Consider the following 19,007-nt stretch of genomic DNA (forward strand, 5'->3'; position numbering starts at 1 on the left):
AAAAAGTCGAAGTACTAAAAAATAGTGATATGGTCCATAATATGAGAAGTAAACTAGTGGTGAAAATTTCGTCTATTTTGGGTACTACCTTTTTCTTCATTCCCACCTCTTCCAAGTACCCCAGCCCTTATTACATTGTTGCTCATGAAGTAAATGCATTAGGTGTCTGCTGTGTTAGACACCGTGGGCAGTTGACGTGCAGACGTATAAGATTTGTTTTTTTCAGCGAGCTCACATCTGCTAAATATTGAATACGTTTTAACACAAGGTGCTTAGTGAGTGGTGCCGTAGGACACTAGTGCTTCAGAGGGGGAGCAGCCGCTCAGATGATAAAAGTTGTCCTGAGATTACTGGTAGAGGTATCTTACTCCTCCTACTCTTTCTAGGCTTATCTCCAGCCATTCTCCCCCATACACCCTGCGTATTGCTCCCTATGTACTGCTGATAGACTTAATTTACCTAAAAATGATCTCAATTCCATCTTTCTGTCTTGAATGGCTTCTTTGTCCTTAAAGGATCAGGATGGTCAGCACTTACAGCTATTGATGCGTTTCACCACACACCACTGGCAAGATTTTTTATTGTTCCCCAACATAAATGATCTGTTCTTGTGAGATTCGTTTTCCTCCTCTCTCATACATCATGTTCTGTGTCACCTCCATGCCTTTACTCACTCTCACTCTCTCACTTACCGTATTTAACCCAGTTCAGTTCTCACCTTTTCCTTGAAACATTTCCCCAGCTATATAAGCATTCTCTAAATGCTTGTATTATGCTCTACACCTTAATTGAAAACAGCAGTATATATTTTTTTGCTTGATGTTTAAATCAGTTGCATTTAAATGGCTCTAAAGATCCATGTATTTAATATCCAAGAATTATTTCTATCTTCCATCTGGTTTTACATTTCTGTTTTATCTAATTGCAACTTATATCTCATTTTAAGCCCCTTTAATGACATTTTAGAAGTGAGCCTGATATTGATCATGAACCCAGAATCAGCAACAGTTAGCAAAGTCACGAGTTGTTCTGTGAATTATAGAATTTTAAAACTAAAAGTTTAATGCTATAAATTTTCATCATAAATATTAACACATGAAAATGCTGACTGAACTTAGCTCCCAGCCTGAAATACAAGTTTATCGGGCCTTTTTTATTCCACTAAAGGCCTTAAATTAAACCTTAATCTATTATCAATACAAGGTTTATTAAATTATAAACAATATATATCATATACTATTTGTTCTTTTCAGGAAGTAATTCTTCCGATTTGTTTAGTACAAATAGATTTTAAGTGATTTCACATACTTTTATTTGTGTTTACGGAACTTTTTGACCTCGCATTTTCAAATCTTATTTCCAAATAAACAAGACAGAAAAGTTTAGGCTCCTAAAGGAGCCACATCCAAATTATCCAGTAATAATTTGGTCACCTGATCACTTGGATAAAGCAGTTTCTTTGAAATGTACTTTAACTGGATTTCTGTGACTTAACAAGGTTATACTAACTTACCACAGTCTTCTTTATTTCCAAAACTACACATTCTAATAGAACTTTCCCACCCCTCTTTTCACTGAGAATTTCTTTTCTAGAATTTAAGAAACTATGGGTCAAGTTGAAATACATTCAGAGGAGTAGGCCGTGCTCTGAAAACAGTTAAACTAATGACATTGTTCAGATAGTTCTCAAAGTTTCATCTATACCATTAGTGACAGCAGCCTCTGGGAACGTGTTATAAATGCAGATTCTCAGGCTCACCCAAGATCTACTGAATCTGGATCTCTGGGGTGTGAGGCCCAGCTATGTGTCTGTTCACAAGCCCTGCACGTGAATCTGTTTCAGATGCTCACTGACATTTGACAACCACTACCAGCAACTATATCCTGTTTTATTTCATGTGGTTTTCTTATTATGCGGCAATTGCTTTGTTGGTTTCAGGCTACAATGCCCTTTTAAGATATGAAGGATTTGAAAATGACTCTGGTCTGGACTTCTGGTGCAATATATGTGGTTCTGATATCCATCCAGTTGGTTGGTGTGCAGCCAGTGGAAAACCTCTTGTCCCTCCCAGAAGTGAGTAGCTTCTTTACCCTTACTATAGAGTATTTGCACTTTAATGCAGTTTTACACTTAGTAACGTTAAAGTGACATAGAAATTAAAATAATGTTTTTTTGGTTTCAAGTAACTTACTTGCTAGTAAGACATGCTTATTTTCCCTATTTTTGTTACTCTTCTTGAGAACTTTAATTGCAGGGAAATTTGTTACTTTTTTTATTTTAACAAACAGTTTATGAAGCAATTCTATTCTTTGCTAAAGTGTAACTGGTTATTTCTTTTGTTTTAGCTATTCAGCATAAGTATACAAACTGGAAAGCTTTTCTAGTGAAACGACTTACTGGTGCCAAAACACTTCCTCCCGATTTCTCACAAAAGGTAAAGACAGGACCTTAGAAAGGACTGAAGTGGCAAATGAGAACTCTAAAAAATGGAATAACTTCGAAGTTTTTTAAGGAATTGTTTCAATTAGTGAGTCAGATGACCTATGTTAACTATCGAGTGCGCTCGGTATTTTTATAGTACAATACTAAAATTATTTGTAGACCTTTGTCATGAATTCCCAACAGTTCTGCTTTTCTTTCAAGGTTTCAGAGAGCATGCAGTATCCTTTCAAACCTTGCATGAGAGTAGAAGTGGTTGACAAGAGGCATTTGTGTCGAACACGAGTGGCAGTGGTGGAAAGTGTAATTGGAGGAAGGTTAAGACTAGTGTATGAAGAGAGTGAAGATAGAACAGATGACTTCTGGTGCCATATGCACAGCCCATTAATCCATCATATCGGTTGGTCTCGAAGCATAGGCCATCGATTCAAAAGATCTGGTAAGCACCTGTCACAAGAACTCCTGTTGAAAATACCATTGAGGCTAAATTGTACTACTTGGTTATTTTTCTCTGCAGAATAGCATAGATCAAAACTAGTTGCCGGGGCTGCTTATTCTACCTTAATTAGGAAAGTTTCACACCAGGATATTAATGTCCTAACAGTTCCTTTTTATTCCTTCCATTTGTGCTCCAGTAAAAAATAATGCACTTTTGGTCACAGCTACATTTGTTTTCTTACACTTTTTTATCCAGCCTGTTTGAAAGAACTGAAGATAGCCTTTCCCTTTCCATTCAATTTTAGTTGAAATAGTGAAATTAAATATGGTTAGACTTAATAGTAAACACATTAAAACGTACTTTCTAAAGTTGTAATTCCCTAACTAGGGAATTTCCAGCATTCTGATTGGCTGAATGTATTTAACAGCACATGTACTCTAAAGAGAGAAAGACTTTTAAAGAATATTATTCACCATAAATGTAGAAGGCATGTATTTTTGCCATGTTTTAGAGTATACATACCTTGTGAGTTTGAAACCTTCAAAGAAACGTGGTTTTTGGTCTTCCCACAAATGCTGACAGATTAGTATGTAACTTTTCCTTGTAGATATTACAAAGAAACAGGATGGACATTTTGATACACCACCACATTTATTTGCTAAGGTAAGACGAAGTTTTTATAAGAACTCTCATTTGTAAATTAGGTTTGAAATAGGGTTGTGGGTTTTTTCCTAATATTATGGAAATCGTAATTACGTATGTTCACCTAAAAGGATTAAGGCCTTGTAATCCATATGTGTCACAACTGTTGATTATAATTATTCTTCAATTCTATTTGCCTGAATTCTCTCTATTCCCTAATGGAAGTTTGAGTTATAATATTAGGTAGGTAGGAGAAGACACTTGGTATTTTCATCTGGTAAACTTCTTCAGCTTGGTATTATTTTAATTATTAAACTGTTAACACTTGTGACAGTAGATGTACTTTCATGTAATTCTTTAGGTAAAAGAAGTAGACCAGAGTGGGGAATGGTTCAAGGAAGGAATGAAATTGGAAGCTATAGACCCATTAAATCTTTCCACAATATGTGTTGCGACCATTAGAAAGGTAAGAGAATAGGTTTTAAAATATAGAAATGCAGTTGTAGGAGCTAGGTTTAAGGTAATAGGAGAAGGAGGCCCCTAACGTAGTCATTTTGACATAAAATGTGTGCATCTGCATCTTCACTGGGGAGAACGTTACTAGTAATTTCAAAATAAATTTGAATTCTCTTAGGGGCTTTTCTTTTTATATATCTTGTTGTCAAGATTGTTATCTTGAGTCTGCTACCTTTATTTTATGGAAGTATATCCTTAAGTTAGAGGAGGAATATTTATTTAACTTACTTCCTGGTCAAAGCTTGTCCAGCACAGAATTTGTAACAAGGCCAAGTTTATCTTCAGTTTCCTATGTTTCCTTTGTGTGCTTTTTTTTTTTTTCCCTTTTAGTAGTACTTTACTTCTTCTTTTCTCTTTTCTTCTGTCTTCTGAAACTGTTTTTATAAAAAGATGGAGAAGAGTGGTTCTCAATTCTCAGTAGGCATCAGAATCTCCTGGGGAACAAAAAAAATACCATTGACTAGGCCTCTTCCCTGACCCTGCACCCCCATTCTGATTTAATCAGTCTGGTTTGGGACCCTAGCATTGGTTTTTTGCTTTTTTTTTTAAGTCCCCAGGTGATTCTCAGGTACAACCAAGGTTAAGAACCATTGATCCAGAATCTGCTTACATAAAGGTGTAACTAAATTGTGATTTGCATTTCAACACAGTTTTAAGCCTTAAGCCAGAAGAATTAAAAACAGTTGTGATGGCTGCCATGTCCCAGACACTTGTGTTCAGGTCACACAGCTAGACCAGACAGGCTCCAAACCCTTGTTCTTCTTCTTCGCCTGACTAGTGATCCAGACCACCTGGTACTATCTAAAACATAGATTTCCATGACCTACTCCAGACCTACTCAATCAGAATCACAAGAATTATTGCCCAGATATCTGTATTTGTTTAAAAAATAAAGAAAATAAAAAGTTCTCTCGGTAATTCTGGAAATCAGCCAGGTTTGGGAACCAGCGCCATGCTCTATGTGAAAGGAAAATAAGTGTCCAGCGAGTAGAATACCCAGCTTCACTTAGAACATACTTTATGAATTCTTGCCATGCTAGGTTTGGTTTGGACTTTAAGAAGCTTACAGTCTCGTAGAACGAGATAAGATGTATGAAAATAAGTTTAACATACAAGATCAACTATGATTTAAGAAAGGTACAAGTACTGTTGGAATTCAAATAAAGAAGAGGTCACATCTCCTCAGAGGAATCAGGGAAAGCTTTATGGAAGAGAGGACATTTGAAAACTTTGTCTTGAAGGATGGGAAAAACTCTGCCAAGCAGAGATGCAGGAGGAAACTGTGCCATGGAAAGTGAATATGCACAAAAGCATCAAGAGTGGAAAGTACAGGCCACGTTTCGGAAATGGAGAGCGGTTCGCACACATTACACATCAGACAAGTTGCTTTGAATACTCTGGACCGGGCTTTTTGTTTATAAGGAACAGAAACCCACTCAAGTGAGCTCTAGGAAAGTTACTCTAAGGTTGCAATGGGCACACTCACAGACATGCAAGGACACAGGGATGAGACCTGGGAAGGCATAAACTTAGTGTTATCCTCCACCTCTCGGGGGTCTCTTTATTCCACCTATGCTCTGTGTCTGCACCACTCTTCTTTCACTCTTTCTCTGTTGGTATCCTGCTCACTCAGTCTGCACATGGTAGCCCCTGTCCCTGTCTGTATCACAACCTTTCAGTGCCAGCTCCAACCGATGGCTTGACTACTATCTCTGTGCCTGTTAATTCTAATTACTGAGAGAGAATCTAAACAACTGAGCCCAGCCTTTGGCCTGGTCCTCTGAAGGTTGAATACTAACCCCTGATCCAGTCAGCTGTATTTAGAAAGGGAGAAAAGAATCCCATGTGAGTGGAGGTAGTCCTTTCCAGAGGTCTTAGAGCTGTTAAGGTTGAAGAGAAAGTTAGTGTACATATCCAATATAGTAGAAATAACTAGGAGAAAGGAATCTGCAGGCAAAGACAAAAAGATGATGTGGAATTAGATTATGCAGTCTTTAATGCTTGGTCAGGCTGTCTGAGTTTTCTTTATGAACAGGAGAAGTTGGTAAAGGTTTCTGGAATGAACAGAGGTCATACCAAAGGAAAGTTTAACTGTGTAAGAGGGGAGATGTCCGTAGAGGAAGGCTGAAAGCAATGATATCAAACAGCATAATGAGGAGAGAGTTAGTTAATGGCAAGGATAAAGGGACTGAATGTTTAGGGAGAGCTGTGGGGACCCAGTGATTGATTGCCTTTGAAAGGAGCAGGAGAAGGAAGTTGTGGTTTGATGCCCTGTACCAACTCCCAGAGAATATGTTCAGCATGCAGGTAAAATGCAGGACTGGGACACTGGGAGGGTGACAAACTCATGATAAAACTTGAGAAATTGTTGGCATAAAAGTCAACCATTGAAGAGTGGATGCCATCATGAAAACAAAAGAAAAGGGCTAAAATCAGAAACAAGAGTTGGAGGTGAAAGGGTGGCCACCAAAATAATGTGAAGGAATGAACACAGAGGTGAGAAGATGGACCAGTAGACTGTAATGTAATGAGACTATGGGAATAAATGTTTCAAAAAATTGAGTAGTCAACTGGTATGGAATACTGTAAGGGAGGCTGAAGTGTTGGGAAAAAGGCACTGGATTTGACAAACTCGGAGGTCATCGGTGAATTTAGCAGTTTAGTAGGGTCAGGACAGAAGTCAGACTTCAAGGAGTTACATAGTATATAACTTGCATTGAGTCTCTGGGTGAAGAGTATATAGGAATTCATTGTATTATTCTTGTATCTTTTCTGTAAGTTTGAACTGTTTCAAAATAAAATATTTTTAATGTAATGGGAATTGGGGGACGTTAGAGTATAAGAGATGGTGTTTTAGGAGCAAGGTACCAGTGACAATAGGTCAAGATGGAGAAGTTTGTCTTGAGGGGCAAAGAAAGGACTACTACTTACAACAATTTGAGGTGCAAAGGATGGACTGTGAGGCCCCTCACATAGTTTCTGTGATAGAGGAGCACGATCATCCAGAGCATGAGAGAGGTAAAGTTGGAGCTTGAGGAAGGTGGAAAAGGTTTAGAAAAACTTCTCTATGTGGTAAATCAGAAGGAAATAACTGAGTAGGATTTAAAGCCTAGCTGAGACTAGATAGTTAAATCGTAGAAGAGCACTCAGCCCACTTTCACGTGCCACTGCCACAGCGGCAGACAGCCTTGACCACTGGCAGAGGCACTGTTTTCCCTAGACCTCTGAAATCACTTCTATGGAACCATGCTGTGATTTCTGGTACACACTAGAACTTACACAGCTTTTTTTCATTATAATTTCAGTTATTTAAGGTAATTAAATAAAGAAACATTTTTCACTTTTAAGAGACCTTTATGTAATAGAATGTCACTTAAAGAATCATTTTTATAATAGTGGTACCTAATTTGTTTTTTTACATCTTTATTGGGGTATAATTGCTTTACAGTGTTGTGTTTCTGCTGTACAACAAAGTGAATCAGCTATATGTATACATATATCCCCATATCCCCGCCCTCTTCAGCCTCCCACCCCTCTAGGTGGTCACAAAGCACCGAGCTGATCTCCCTGTGCTATGCAGCTGCCTCCCACTAGCCATCCATTTTACATTTGGTAGTGTATATATGTCACTGCTACTCTCTCTCTTCGTCCCAGCTTCCCCTTCTCCCCACCTCCATGTCCTGAAGTCCATCCTCTACGTCTGCATCTTTATTCCTGACCTGCCACTAGGTTCATCAGTACCATTTTTTTCCCATATATGTGCATTAGCATCCGGTATTTGTTTTCCTCTCTCTGACTTACTTCATTGTGTATGACAGACTCTAGGTCCATCCACCTCACTACAAATAACTCAGTTTTGTTCCTTTTTATGGCTGAGTAATATTCCATTGTATATATGTGCCACCACAACTTCTTTATCCATTCATCTGTCAGTGGACATTTAGGTTGCTTCCATGTCCTGGCTATTGTAAATAGTGCTGCAGTGAACATTGTGGGTACCTAATTTAAAATACTTGGAATTCTGTTAATTTAAAAGGTGCTGGCTGATGGATTCCTGATGATTGGGATCGATGGCTCAGAAGCAGCCGATGGATCTGACTGGTTCTGTTATCATGCAACCTCCCCTTCTATTTTCCCTGTTGGTTTCTGTGAAATTAACATGATTGAACTTACTCCACCCAGAGGTACTTCTTCCTAATATATACACTGGGTTTTCATCCTTGCTTTCCTTTCACATGGTACCTGTTTACAACATTTACCACAGCCCTAGATTTCTTGCTGTATGAAAATATAGTATGTGTGTATACGTATATATAAACATATGCGTACATAACAAGAGCTGGGGGGTGCTCTGAAAACATAAAGAACTGTATCCTAAGTAGCTTTAATAAATTACATTGGTGTAGAATTTTCCCTTAGCATCTGTACATTTTATAATAAGAATTGGTATTCTCAAGCCCTGTTGAGATGTTGATGTAGGCTCAAAGAGCTACTGCATACATGAACTTTTTAAAAAAATAGGTACTTTAGCCTTTGAGAGAAAGCAAGTTTTCATCTTTAGATTACCATATGAGGGAATAATTCCCTGGCGGTCCAGTGGTTAGGACTCGGGACTTTCACTGCCGAGGCCCTGGTTCGATCCCTGGTCGGGGAAGTAAGATCCCACAAGCCAAGCGGTGTGGCCAAAAAAAATTAAAAAATAGAAATGATTACTATGTGACTTTTTAAAAGATTACATACCCTTAAATAGTTCATATGGCTTAACCAGTGACTCCTAATTTCAATATCTGAGCCTTGGATTTTTCTCTTAAGAAGGAGAAAAGCCAAACAGAAGACTATAAAAATAGTATTTGCCCAGCCAGTGTTCTTTCTTACAAAGAAAGAAAAATACTACTGAAAAAATATTAAATATTAGACTGTTCTAAGCCTAGGATTGAAAAGCAAAAGTCTGTAGTTCTTATACACTGAGGAGAGGAGAGTTACTTTGGCATTAGAATAAGTGGGCGCACCTGTTTCTGCCTAAAAAAGAAGAATATCCATGTAACAGGGAGGAACTATTGTACTGTACAGCATTAGCACTTGTGATTGTAGTGTGCACTGAATTACTTTATGTCTACATTTTAATATTACACTAATTTTAGGTGAACTCCTAGTTAAACCAGTTATGTTTTTCAGGTTACACAAAACTTCCTTTTAAATGGTTTGACTACCTCAGGGAAACTGGCTCCATTGCAGCACCAGTAAAACTATTTAATAAGGTAAATTTAAAAGATAGCATAATACTTACGTGGATTTTTTTTGATGCTTCACAAATGCAAATCATTGTTGATCAAAATGTCTTTGCCTTATGTTAGAATTTCTTAGTGGAGATTAATATAAACAAATATATATTAGTAAAACGACGTACATATTTCCTTTACATAGGCATTGAAGCTTGTTTCCAAACTTTGTTTCATTTTTAATCTGAGTAAAATAGGAATGAATACATTTCCTAACTAGTTCTTATATGCTTCACCTTCATATGTTTCAATAATTAATTATTTGGGATTTTTTTGGTCTAAATTGTTAATTGGTTATGTTACTTCTCTTTTGGCTTTCTTAGTGTTAGTAGAGTTATACATTCTTCTTTTCACCAGTGTTAATATTTTGCTTCTCCATGTTAGGATGTTCCAAATCACGGATTTCGTGTAGGAATGAAATTAGAAGCAGTAGATCTCATGGAGCCACGATTAATATGTGTAGCCACAGTAACTCGAATTATTCATCGTCTCTTGAGGATACATTTTGATGGATGGGAAGAAGAATATGATCAGTGGGTAGACTGTGAATCCCCTGACCTCTATCCTGTAGGGTGGTGTCAATTAACTGGATATCAACTACAGCCTCCAGCATCACAGTGTAAGTTGGTATACACAAAAGGTGTCCTTTGGTAAAACTCAGCAGTTCCCCGAGGACTATCTCACATAAATCATCTTGTGAGCTCACAGGACAAGAATATACCTATGTCTGATTGGTTGCCAGGTAAGATCTTAAGACTCAACAACAATATCACAGAATCAGACCATGTGTACCATGGCAGTGTGAACTCAATAGTCAGTTGCTTAATGACTATAGAAACACAACATTAAGAGCACTCACCAAATTAAGCTAGACTTCCTTTAATGAGTTTAAAGTTATAGGCTAAAATTTATTGATATATAATAAGTGCTTATTGAATAAATAATGGAACCTGTCTGGTGTTGAGCTTCATGGTTTTGCAGGAACAAGTACCCTTATTTTCAAAGCATTGTGTACTTTTATAAACGTCATGATTTTGGTGAAGATAGTTCATCTAAGTTGTACCTAGAGTTGTAAGCAATTATTTGATATCAATTTTCTCTTTTATTTTTCAGCATCAAGAGAAAGCCAATCAGGTTCATCAAAACAGAAGAAAAAGGCTAAGTCCCAGCAATACAAAGGACATAAGAAAAGTGGGTCACCACATGGTGTTTATATACATTTCCTAACTTGTCAGCCAACTGGGATCTTGGTATTGTTGCACAGAAATGGTATCCCTTGTGAGAGCTGATAACTGTGCATTCTGTATTATGCTTAAAGGTGCAGTATGCCATAAAAGGCAAACCTTTTCAATAATGAGAAGCACTTACCTTTGATTGACATGAAAAATTATTACCATAATATTTGATATATGGTAAAGAATAGAGTCTGTGAATGATTCGTGTTTTGGTTTTTTGTTTTTTGTTTTTTTGTTTTTTTTTGCGGTACGCGGGCCTCTCACTGTTGTGGCCTCTCCCGTTGCGGAGCACAGGCTCTGGACGCGCAGGCTCAGCGGCCATGGCTCACGGGCCCAGCCGCTCCACGGCATGTGGGATCTTCCCGGACCGGGGCGCGAACCCGTGTCCCCTACATCGGCAGGCGGACTCTCAAGCCACTGTGCCACCAGGGAAGCCCTGTGGATGATTCTCGAAGTAATATGTAAACCTTCTGAAAATCAATCCTTTTTTAAAAAATTTTTTATTAAAATAACTGTAAAAGCAGATGCTTGATGCTTACAACAGACTTGGAAACTAATAAACCCATCCTTCTTATAAACCAAAACTCTCTTTCTAGAATGATACTTGTAAGAAATTGAAGTTAAAAAAAAAAAAGAGATTCAAGTTGATAGGTAGCACAATCAGGCTTAAGAAACTCTTTTTCAATATGCTGTCTGTATTATATTTTACCTTACAATGAATGATTACTGACATTGATGCCAAAATAATATAAAATATATTGATAGCTCTGATTCTTTTAAAATCTCCCTCCCCCACCCCATAGTAAACTACAGATTTTTCTCTTCATGAAACCTGTCATGGAATATTTCATTCTGAGATAAGATTATTTTTACTTAAAGATTTTTTTAAAAGTAAAAAGTATATTAGAGGATTAAAACTAAAACAGATTTTTCCAACTGACTTGCCATATGTTCAACTAAGTGCTAATCTGTCTCATTAACAACCAAGAGACTGAAACAGTGTGAAGAGTCAAATATACCTTCACACGTTTGATTATAGTTGATGTTAATTGTTTTTTCAGTGGGGACTTCTAGCAGCCACGGCAGTGGTGCTTTAGTTTCCTCCCCACATGAAACCCAAGTCAGCCTCACAATAGTGATAATCATCAGGCCTGTCTCTTACCCTCTCTTTTATATTATGGACATAAGCCTCCCACAGACCAAAAATTATTTTGCTGACTGGCTGTTTGATATTCACCTAAAAGAACTCTAGAGAACATTGCCAGACCAGGTAGATGAAAGTGACTTCCCACTTATCTGGAACTGATTAGCAAGAAGTCACGTAGCAACTTCATGTCAGTGGGCTGACCGTAGCAGACGTGATCACTAAGCTTTCTCTAAGACAGGCTGCTTTGGCTTGTCTTTTCACTTTTTATTTATTATTATTATGAGATTTCAGAATTTTCTTTGCAATGTGTCGAATTTAAGAATGCTTTTTATTACTCAGTGACTTTATGACATATATTTTTTAGGACGAATTTCTGAGCATTGTATACACAGTTCACATACCTCCTCAGTGTGACACTTACATGATTTGTTTATGGTTTATGGGGCTTAATTATTTTGAATTAATGGGCTGGGGGCATGGGAAGAAATGTGAAATTAATGAAGTGATGATATCACTATCCCAGTTTTTAGTGACATTTAACATTATCAGATTTCTGGATTAGCTGAAGAAATGAATTTAGCTAAAAATATAATTTGTTCTTTAACATTTTAATAGCTCTTAATATTATGACATCATCTCTAATGCCTTTATTTTTTTAATTTTATTTATTTTTGGCCACGTCGGGTCTTCAGTGCCGTGCGCGGGCTTTCTCTAGTTGTGGCGAGCAGGGGGCTACTCTTCGTTGCGGTGCGCGGGCTTTTCATTGTGGTGGCTTCTCTTGTTGTGGATCACAGGCTCTAGGCGTGCAGCCTTCAGTAGTTGTGGCACACGGGCTCAGTAGTTGTGGCTCGCGGGCTCTAGAGCGTAGGCTCAGTAGTTGTGGGGCACGGGCTTACTTGCTCCACGGCATGTGGGATCTTCCCGGACCAGGGATCGAACCCATGGCCCCTGCATTGGCAGGTGGATTCTTAACCACTGTGCCACCAGGCAAGTCCCTCTAATGCCTTTAAATTGTCCTTTGGACATAGAAAAGAAAAGAACTAGGGACTCTCAGTCCCTTATTAGAAATCCTAGAGACCAAATGTGTTTTGGAATTTAGAATTTTTTGGATTTTAGAAAAGAAGTACAGTGTGTGTAGCATATATTGTGTAACACTCCTTGCAGACTCTGCAGCATTTTGTTTTTTTTTATTTTTTATTTTTTTTTTGCGGTACGCGGGCCTCTCACTGCTGTGGCCTCTCCCATTGCAGAGCACAGGCTCCGGACGCACAGGCTCAGCGGCCATGCCATGACTCACGAGCCCAGCCGCTCCGCGGCATGTGGGATCCTCCCAGACCGGGGCACGAACTCATGTCCCCTGCATCGGCAGGCGGACTCTCAACCACTGCGCCACCAGGGAAGCCCCATCTGCAGCATTTTTTGAAGCAAAATATATATAAATAGTTACATTTAATGGGCCAAATAAAGATTATAAATAGTATCACCAAGTGAGGTCTGATTTTGTTGCCAAAGTTTTGCCAAAAAAAAACCTTTGAATTTTGGAACTGAGGATAAGGAATTGTAGTGCTTTGTGAATGAAGAAGCAGTCTTCATTGTAAGGACACTGTTCCTTTTATTTTTTCACATTACTCAGCAAATAATTTATTAGAAATTTTTTCCACAAAACTTTACCCAGCAGAATAAGAAAGAAGTTGGGGTCCAGGAGCCTAAGTCATCCAGTGCATGCAGATTTATATCAGTCAGATAGGCCACAAAACCTTTTATTTGTTTTTAAGTTTGTCTACAGATTATTATGTTCCGGCTCTGTTGTTTCATCTTATGGCTCTTTGGTCTTTTTGTACCTAAAATCATCCATCAGTGTGTTCTTTGTTAGGGCTTATTTTTTACAGAACTAGACAGTTGATTGGCTTTCTCTAGTTGCGGCGAACAGGGGACTGCTCTTCATTGCAGTGCGCGGGCTCTAGCCTGTTTTTTAATTAGCTGTGTTCATGCTGCAGAGGGATAACTATTAATTAGTGCTTCTGAAAAATAAGGGTGATGTTCTGTCGAGGGAATCATATAGACTGTTGTGTGCGCATGATCTGTCCAATCTGAAAAGCCTTTTTAGTAATTCTAGAGCAGGAAAACCAGCACTAATTTCTGTACCATCTTCAGGGGCTATTGTAAGTAGTAGAGAGTTGGAGATTCTCCTTGCATTTTTACCTCCAAGCGTGTAGTACGTTAGACTTTTTCGTCTAAATGAATGCTGCAAGTGATTTTGGTTTGGCAGTTGAGAGTTGAATGTGTACTCACAGGAGCTTGGTTTCCAGATCATTTTACATAAGAATATTGTCTAACTTAGATTTGTCTTTTAGTTCTGATTTTGCAAAGGATAATTTCTGATTGCTCTTGCCTGAGTCATTTGTAAACTCTGGAAGAAAACAGATATAATTTATAGTCACAAAGATATGTAAGTATCCTTCAGCTTTCAATCAAATTAATGCAGTATGCTTGGTTGTTCAGTATTTGCAAAGCTTATTTTTTTGTTGTTGGTAAAAGCATTGTGTAAGTCTTTGAAAGCTTATGTGTGCTTATGAAACCGTAACCAAAGGGTGTTTCAAAAGACATTAGGTTGCTAAAGAACTTGCAGGCAACAAACATTTAAATTTTAGAACTGCTTTTCAGAATAAGAATTATAATTGTTTTCTAAAAGAGTGAATTATAAACCAAAAGTTAGGGGAGCACATTGCATATCAGTAAAATCCTGCCACTCATATAATTCGTTAATTAAACGGTTTGATTTCTCCCTGAAGGACAGTGTTTGTTTGGGCTTATATGGGCAGTGAAATGCCTACAAGTAGGGCTTTAAAACCCTCTCTGCCGTTGGATTGTCAGTAAAATTTTTTTGAAGGTAATTAGCCAGCTGTTCCCCACACTCGATGCCCTCTGTAGTTCATTTTGCTTTGTTTTGTTTTAAATCGATTAGAGAGTCAAGAACCAGGATTACCAGACTCTGAGAGACTAGAAATAATCTCCCCCATCATCCACTCCCCAGCGCGCGCGCGCGCACACACACACACACACACACACACACACACACCTTGTTTTCGGAAATACAAACCTTGCATAGTTGGTTCTCTTTTCAGAGTATCCTGTGCAGCACACCTTTCCTAGTTATGATGCAGTTTTCTTACCACACATGTAAGTAAAAGCTTACTTTAGTTTAACTTGATATTTAGAGAGGAAGATGCCAATTGGGAAGAAGCCTGTCAGTTTGTCGAGCCTGCCCATGACAGGTGGGGTACGGAGGAGCTTCTCTGGTGGCGAAGAGTTGACTCCCCCTCTATATCGAGCCCTTCCAGCACAGACAGCCCTGGAGGCCTTCCCACCTCCCCGCACTAGCCGAGAGTTCAGTCCCAGCCTCAAAACAGGTAATTGGTCACATCAGCACCTCAGGTACTGCAGAGGGTCAAAGTCTGGGTTAGGGTGGTGGGAGACAGAAGCGTGGTCTGGCATGACGGATGCTGACATTAAATTTTTCTTTTTCTTTCAACTAAAAAATTCATTTTCATTAGTCTTTGGTAGTCACTTCACTAAAATGAATAATCAGGGAAGGATTTTTATTTTGTTACAAGCCACTTTTGAGCTTCAAATTCAGGTAAAGCTGTGATTTCAGTTTATGGAATTGTGAGACAACTTATACTGTTTCATGGTTTCGTTAAAATGGTTGAACGTTTTGCATTGCAGAATTCTACGTGACTTGACCTGAGGGAGAAATATGCCATAAGGGAGCAATCTGATTAATCAGATCCAAAAATGAGGCTTTGTTCATAGCATTCCATAGCGTCTCATTCAGTAGGCAGGATGTGTTTTGTATTCCTGTGTGATTTTAGTTCTGGTAGTAACATTTACCACAGTCCTAGTTGAATAACATGGATTTGGAAATATAATACCTCTATAATTTTGGTATTGAATTTGAGTGAAATTTATTTCTATAATTTCATGTTTATGTATGTACAGTGATTAAGTAAGTAAATGACATTTAATTTGAGTTGAATTGGTTAGGCTAAGCTGGTAGAGGATAAGGAAGACTGCCCTTTGTAAATGCTAAGAACAAACATGTTACCGTAGAATGTCAGAGGCTTCACTTGCATATGATCAATCTTAGACGTGAGTACAGATCAAATAGCCCCAAAGCCAAAGTTGTATCTACCTTGGCATATATTCTGCCATATCCTAACTATTGCCTTTAAACAATTTTTTATCTAATTTGCAGTCTTTAAAATGCCTTTTATATGTTGAAAACCATGATGGGACTTAGTACCTAGCTCTGTTTTCTTCTCATTCCTCTGTTTGCTAATATTTTTGCACCTGAAGTTGTCATCAGCCTTTTTTTTTCCATTTTAAAATATGTTCTTTAGCTTTTGCCTTCTTAAACAGTGTATTAGGTGACCTTGATCTTCCTAGTCTGTTTTTCTGAAGATCACTCATATCTTTATATCTAGAGAAAATTACTATACCTCTCTTGTATAAGAAATGGATTAGGACTGCAAATGCAAGTTTATCTGCTCTTTTATGGAAATACCTTCAAATGACTAAAGAGCCTTTCAGCTTCTTTTCTTGTCTCTGTAACTTTTTCCTTTTTGTACTTGTTATTATGAAAGTTTTCTGTAACCTAAGTGATTAACTACAGATATTGTGAGCTCTGAATATATTTGAATTTTTATTGCATTTGAGGTGTATTTTCTTTAAGCATTAGACTGATTTTGAAGGCGTGCGTCACGTTTTGTGAGAGAACTTGACTTTTAGGATTGGCAAAACCCAGGAACTTGGGAGTAGGCATACAGGATGGAACCCACAAGCCCTCCTAAGTGACTTCCCTTTCCACTAGTGTCTATTGTGTGTATCTTCTGAGCTAGGGGCACATCTTGTGGGATTTAATGTGATTTTACTGTGGTGAAACTACGTAGGGACTACATTGCTGTCTTAACTCGGAAAGCTACGGTTTGCTTAACTATTGAGAGAATTTATTATTTATGGACTTCTAACTAGGAAAATGTGATTTCTGTTAGATTGTCTTTTGAAATGTTAGTGAGTAAAGTCAGCAAAGTAACTTCTTTTTAAAAACAGAGCCAAGAAAATGCATTTGTGTAGAAAGTGACATCAGCCACAGGATCTATTTTATTTCATCCATCATTCATTGAGAATAAGGCCTGTAAAGGAGAAATGATAAGTGTGAAGATACCAGACAGGCTTTATTTTAGGTTCCTTGAAAACACTGAAACTTTGCATTAAAACATTACACATCTGAGTGACTGTTTCACCTTTATCTTGAGTTATTTTTTTTAAGAACATTGTTTCCATATTTTAACATGAGTAGAAGCATAATCCAGAACTTTGTTGTTAATAATAAGTGCAAATAGTTTCAGGATGTGCTTTAGAATTTCAATTTACTTTTCTTACATTTAAAAAAAACCAAAAAGCATCTGTTTGAATGGAACATGTTTGGTCTTGAAGCACAGTAATTCTTTTCTCATTCATTTAGCCATCTGATCATCATATAACAAGATATTGTTTTAATCAACCTTTTATTGTGGGTACTGCACCTTTAATGAAATTTGGGGTTTTTTTCCTTTTCCATGTGTTTATTTTCATGGTGTTGTTCAAATGTCCTTAACAACGCATGTTGGTTTGACTTGAAGGATAACTGTTATATGTCTGATATCCTCCATAAAAGCATTTTTATCATATTAACTAATTTTTTTAAAGGATTTTTTAAAGAAAGTAAGCACAGTCATGTTTGCTTGACCTTTCAGCAGTCTGATTGGTATGTGTTTTGCTATTATTGTAGGCATAGTGTATTCACTTTTCAGTCTTTGGGCTATTAAATTTTTTAACACCATTACCAAAACAAGTACCAAAGTAAAATAAAATGAATTAGCGTTATTTCAAAAGATTATTCTTTTTTTAAAATTTTATTTATTTTTGACTGTGTTGGGTCTTCGTTGCTGCACGTGGGCTTCTCATTGCGGTGGCTTCTCTTGTAGCAGAGCACGGGCTCTAGTCACGCGGGCTCAGTAGTTGTGGCTCGCAGTCTCTAGAGCACAGGCTCAGTAGTTGTGGCATACAGGCTTAGTTGCTCCACGGCATGTGGGATCTTCCCGGACCCAGGCTCGAACCCGTGTCCCAGGCATTGGCAGGCGGATTCTTAACCACTGCGCCACCAGGAAAGCCCCAAAAGATTATTCTTTAAATTATTAAATAAGATGTCAAAGACCATTATTTTTGAAACTAATCTTTTGTAACTAAAATCAAGACACGAAGTATTTTTCTATCACTATTTGACTTTAAAAATAGCCATTTTAATATTGTTCCACGTGGTGTTATTGTTTCATGAAACTTAGTTGGCTTACTACTCATCTAAATACTCTGAGTCCTAATTCTCATAAATTGACCTTTTTCCCCCTGTATAAGCAGTTCCCAATTTACATTCCATATATATCTTCATCCTCTCACTCCAATTGTTATGAAAAGAGCCATAAAAAAAGAAACAAAAAAATTTCATCTTTCCTTTGGAGACAGTCCCTGCAGGAAGCAGACAGGTGGTTACTCAGTGGCTGAGCAGCCAGCCTGAGAGTCACAAGTTGTGCAGAGGGAGGCCTTAGGCTACATTGGTTCCCACTGTTAATAGCCCTTCAAGAATGCTAGTCTTATGTTACCAAGTCTCCCTACTTTTCATGGTTTTATATGAAATCTCCTGTTTCAGAATATTCAGTCAATTGAAAGAACCCCAGGGCAGAGGTGAGGGAGGGAAAAGCCCAGTTTGTGAACTCTGACTTAACAGATCTCTGTGCTGAAGAAATTGAAGAAGAAAGTTAGCATTACTCACCGTGGGATTAGATTCCAGTGAGAATATCAGCATAAAAGATCACCTGTTCTTTAAATTATTTGAAACTTTACCGACTCAATTTTGGTTAAACAGTAACTTTTTAAGAAACTCAAATACATCTCTGAGAGGTTGGCAGTTACTAAGACTAGTGTTTGTTTAACACCTAGCTGAGATCATTTTCAGTTAAAAAGTAGGAAAGTAATTTTTTTGAAGGGAGGTGTTCTATAGGAAGTAGAGGGTGGGCTTCGGGGAAAGGATTTAGGGCAGCCTGAAATAACTGACTAACTGCGTTGAGGTAACTTAAGAGATGTTTATAAAAAGAGATAGGAAAATCTCAGAATTAAACAACCTAAACTTTTGCCTAAGACCAGTGCTGGGACCAGCAAAGAAAACATTCCTCTTTTTCTTCTTGCTTGTCCATGCAGTAAGAAGAGCCCTCCT

General features: G+C 37.8%; 1 protein-coding gene across 13 annotated transcripts in view; it reads left to right on the forward strand.

Annotated features, from left to right (window-relative positions):
* Positions 1–19,007, forward strand: part of MBTD1 (mbt domain containing 1) — a 70,477-nt gene that overhangs the window by 47,047 nt on the left and 4,423 nt on the right. For 10 of the 13 annotated variants that reach the window (XM_089901070.1, XM_089901073.1, XM_089901068.1 and 7 more), the window contains 10 exons: positions 1,940–2,074; positions 2,347–2,435; positions 2,645–2,879; positions 3,487–3,542; positions 3,883–3,987; positions 8,074–8,221; positions 9,213–9,295; positions 9,701–9,935; positions 10,430–10,507; positions 14,917–15,108. In XM_089901070.1, the coding sequence (XP_089757196.1) occupies positions 1,940–2,074; positions 2,347–2,435; positions 2,645–2,879; positions 3,487–3,542; positions 3,883–3,987; positions 8,074–8,221; positions 9,213–9,295; positions 9,701–9,935; positions 10,430–10,507; positions 14,917–15,108 (1,356 nt within the window). The remainder of the gene's footprint in view (positions 1–1,939; positions 2,075–2,346; positions 2,436–2,644; positions 2,880–3,486; positions 3,543–3,882; positions 3,988–8,073; positions 8,222–9,212; positions 9,296–9,700; positions 9,936–10,429; positions 10,508–14,916; positions 15,109–19,007) is intronic. The other 3 variants (XM_022558199.3, XM_022558202.3, XM_089901074.1) reach the window with 2 other exon arrangements.

Source organism: Delphinapterus leucas, chromosome 19 (assembly GCF_059928025.1).
Source record: "Delphinapterus leucas isolate spDelLeu-1000000601 "Yukka" chromosome 19, BTC_Dleu_Yukka2, whole genome shotgun sequence".
NCBI lineage: Eukaryota > Metazoa > Chordata > Mammalia > Artiodactyla > Monodontidae > Delphinapterus > Delphinapterus leucas.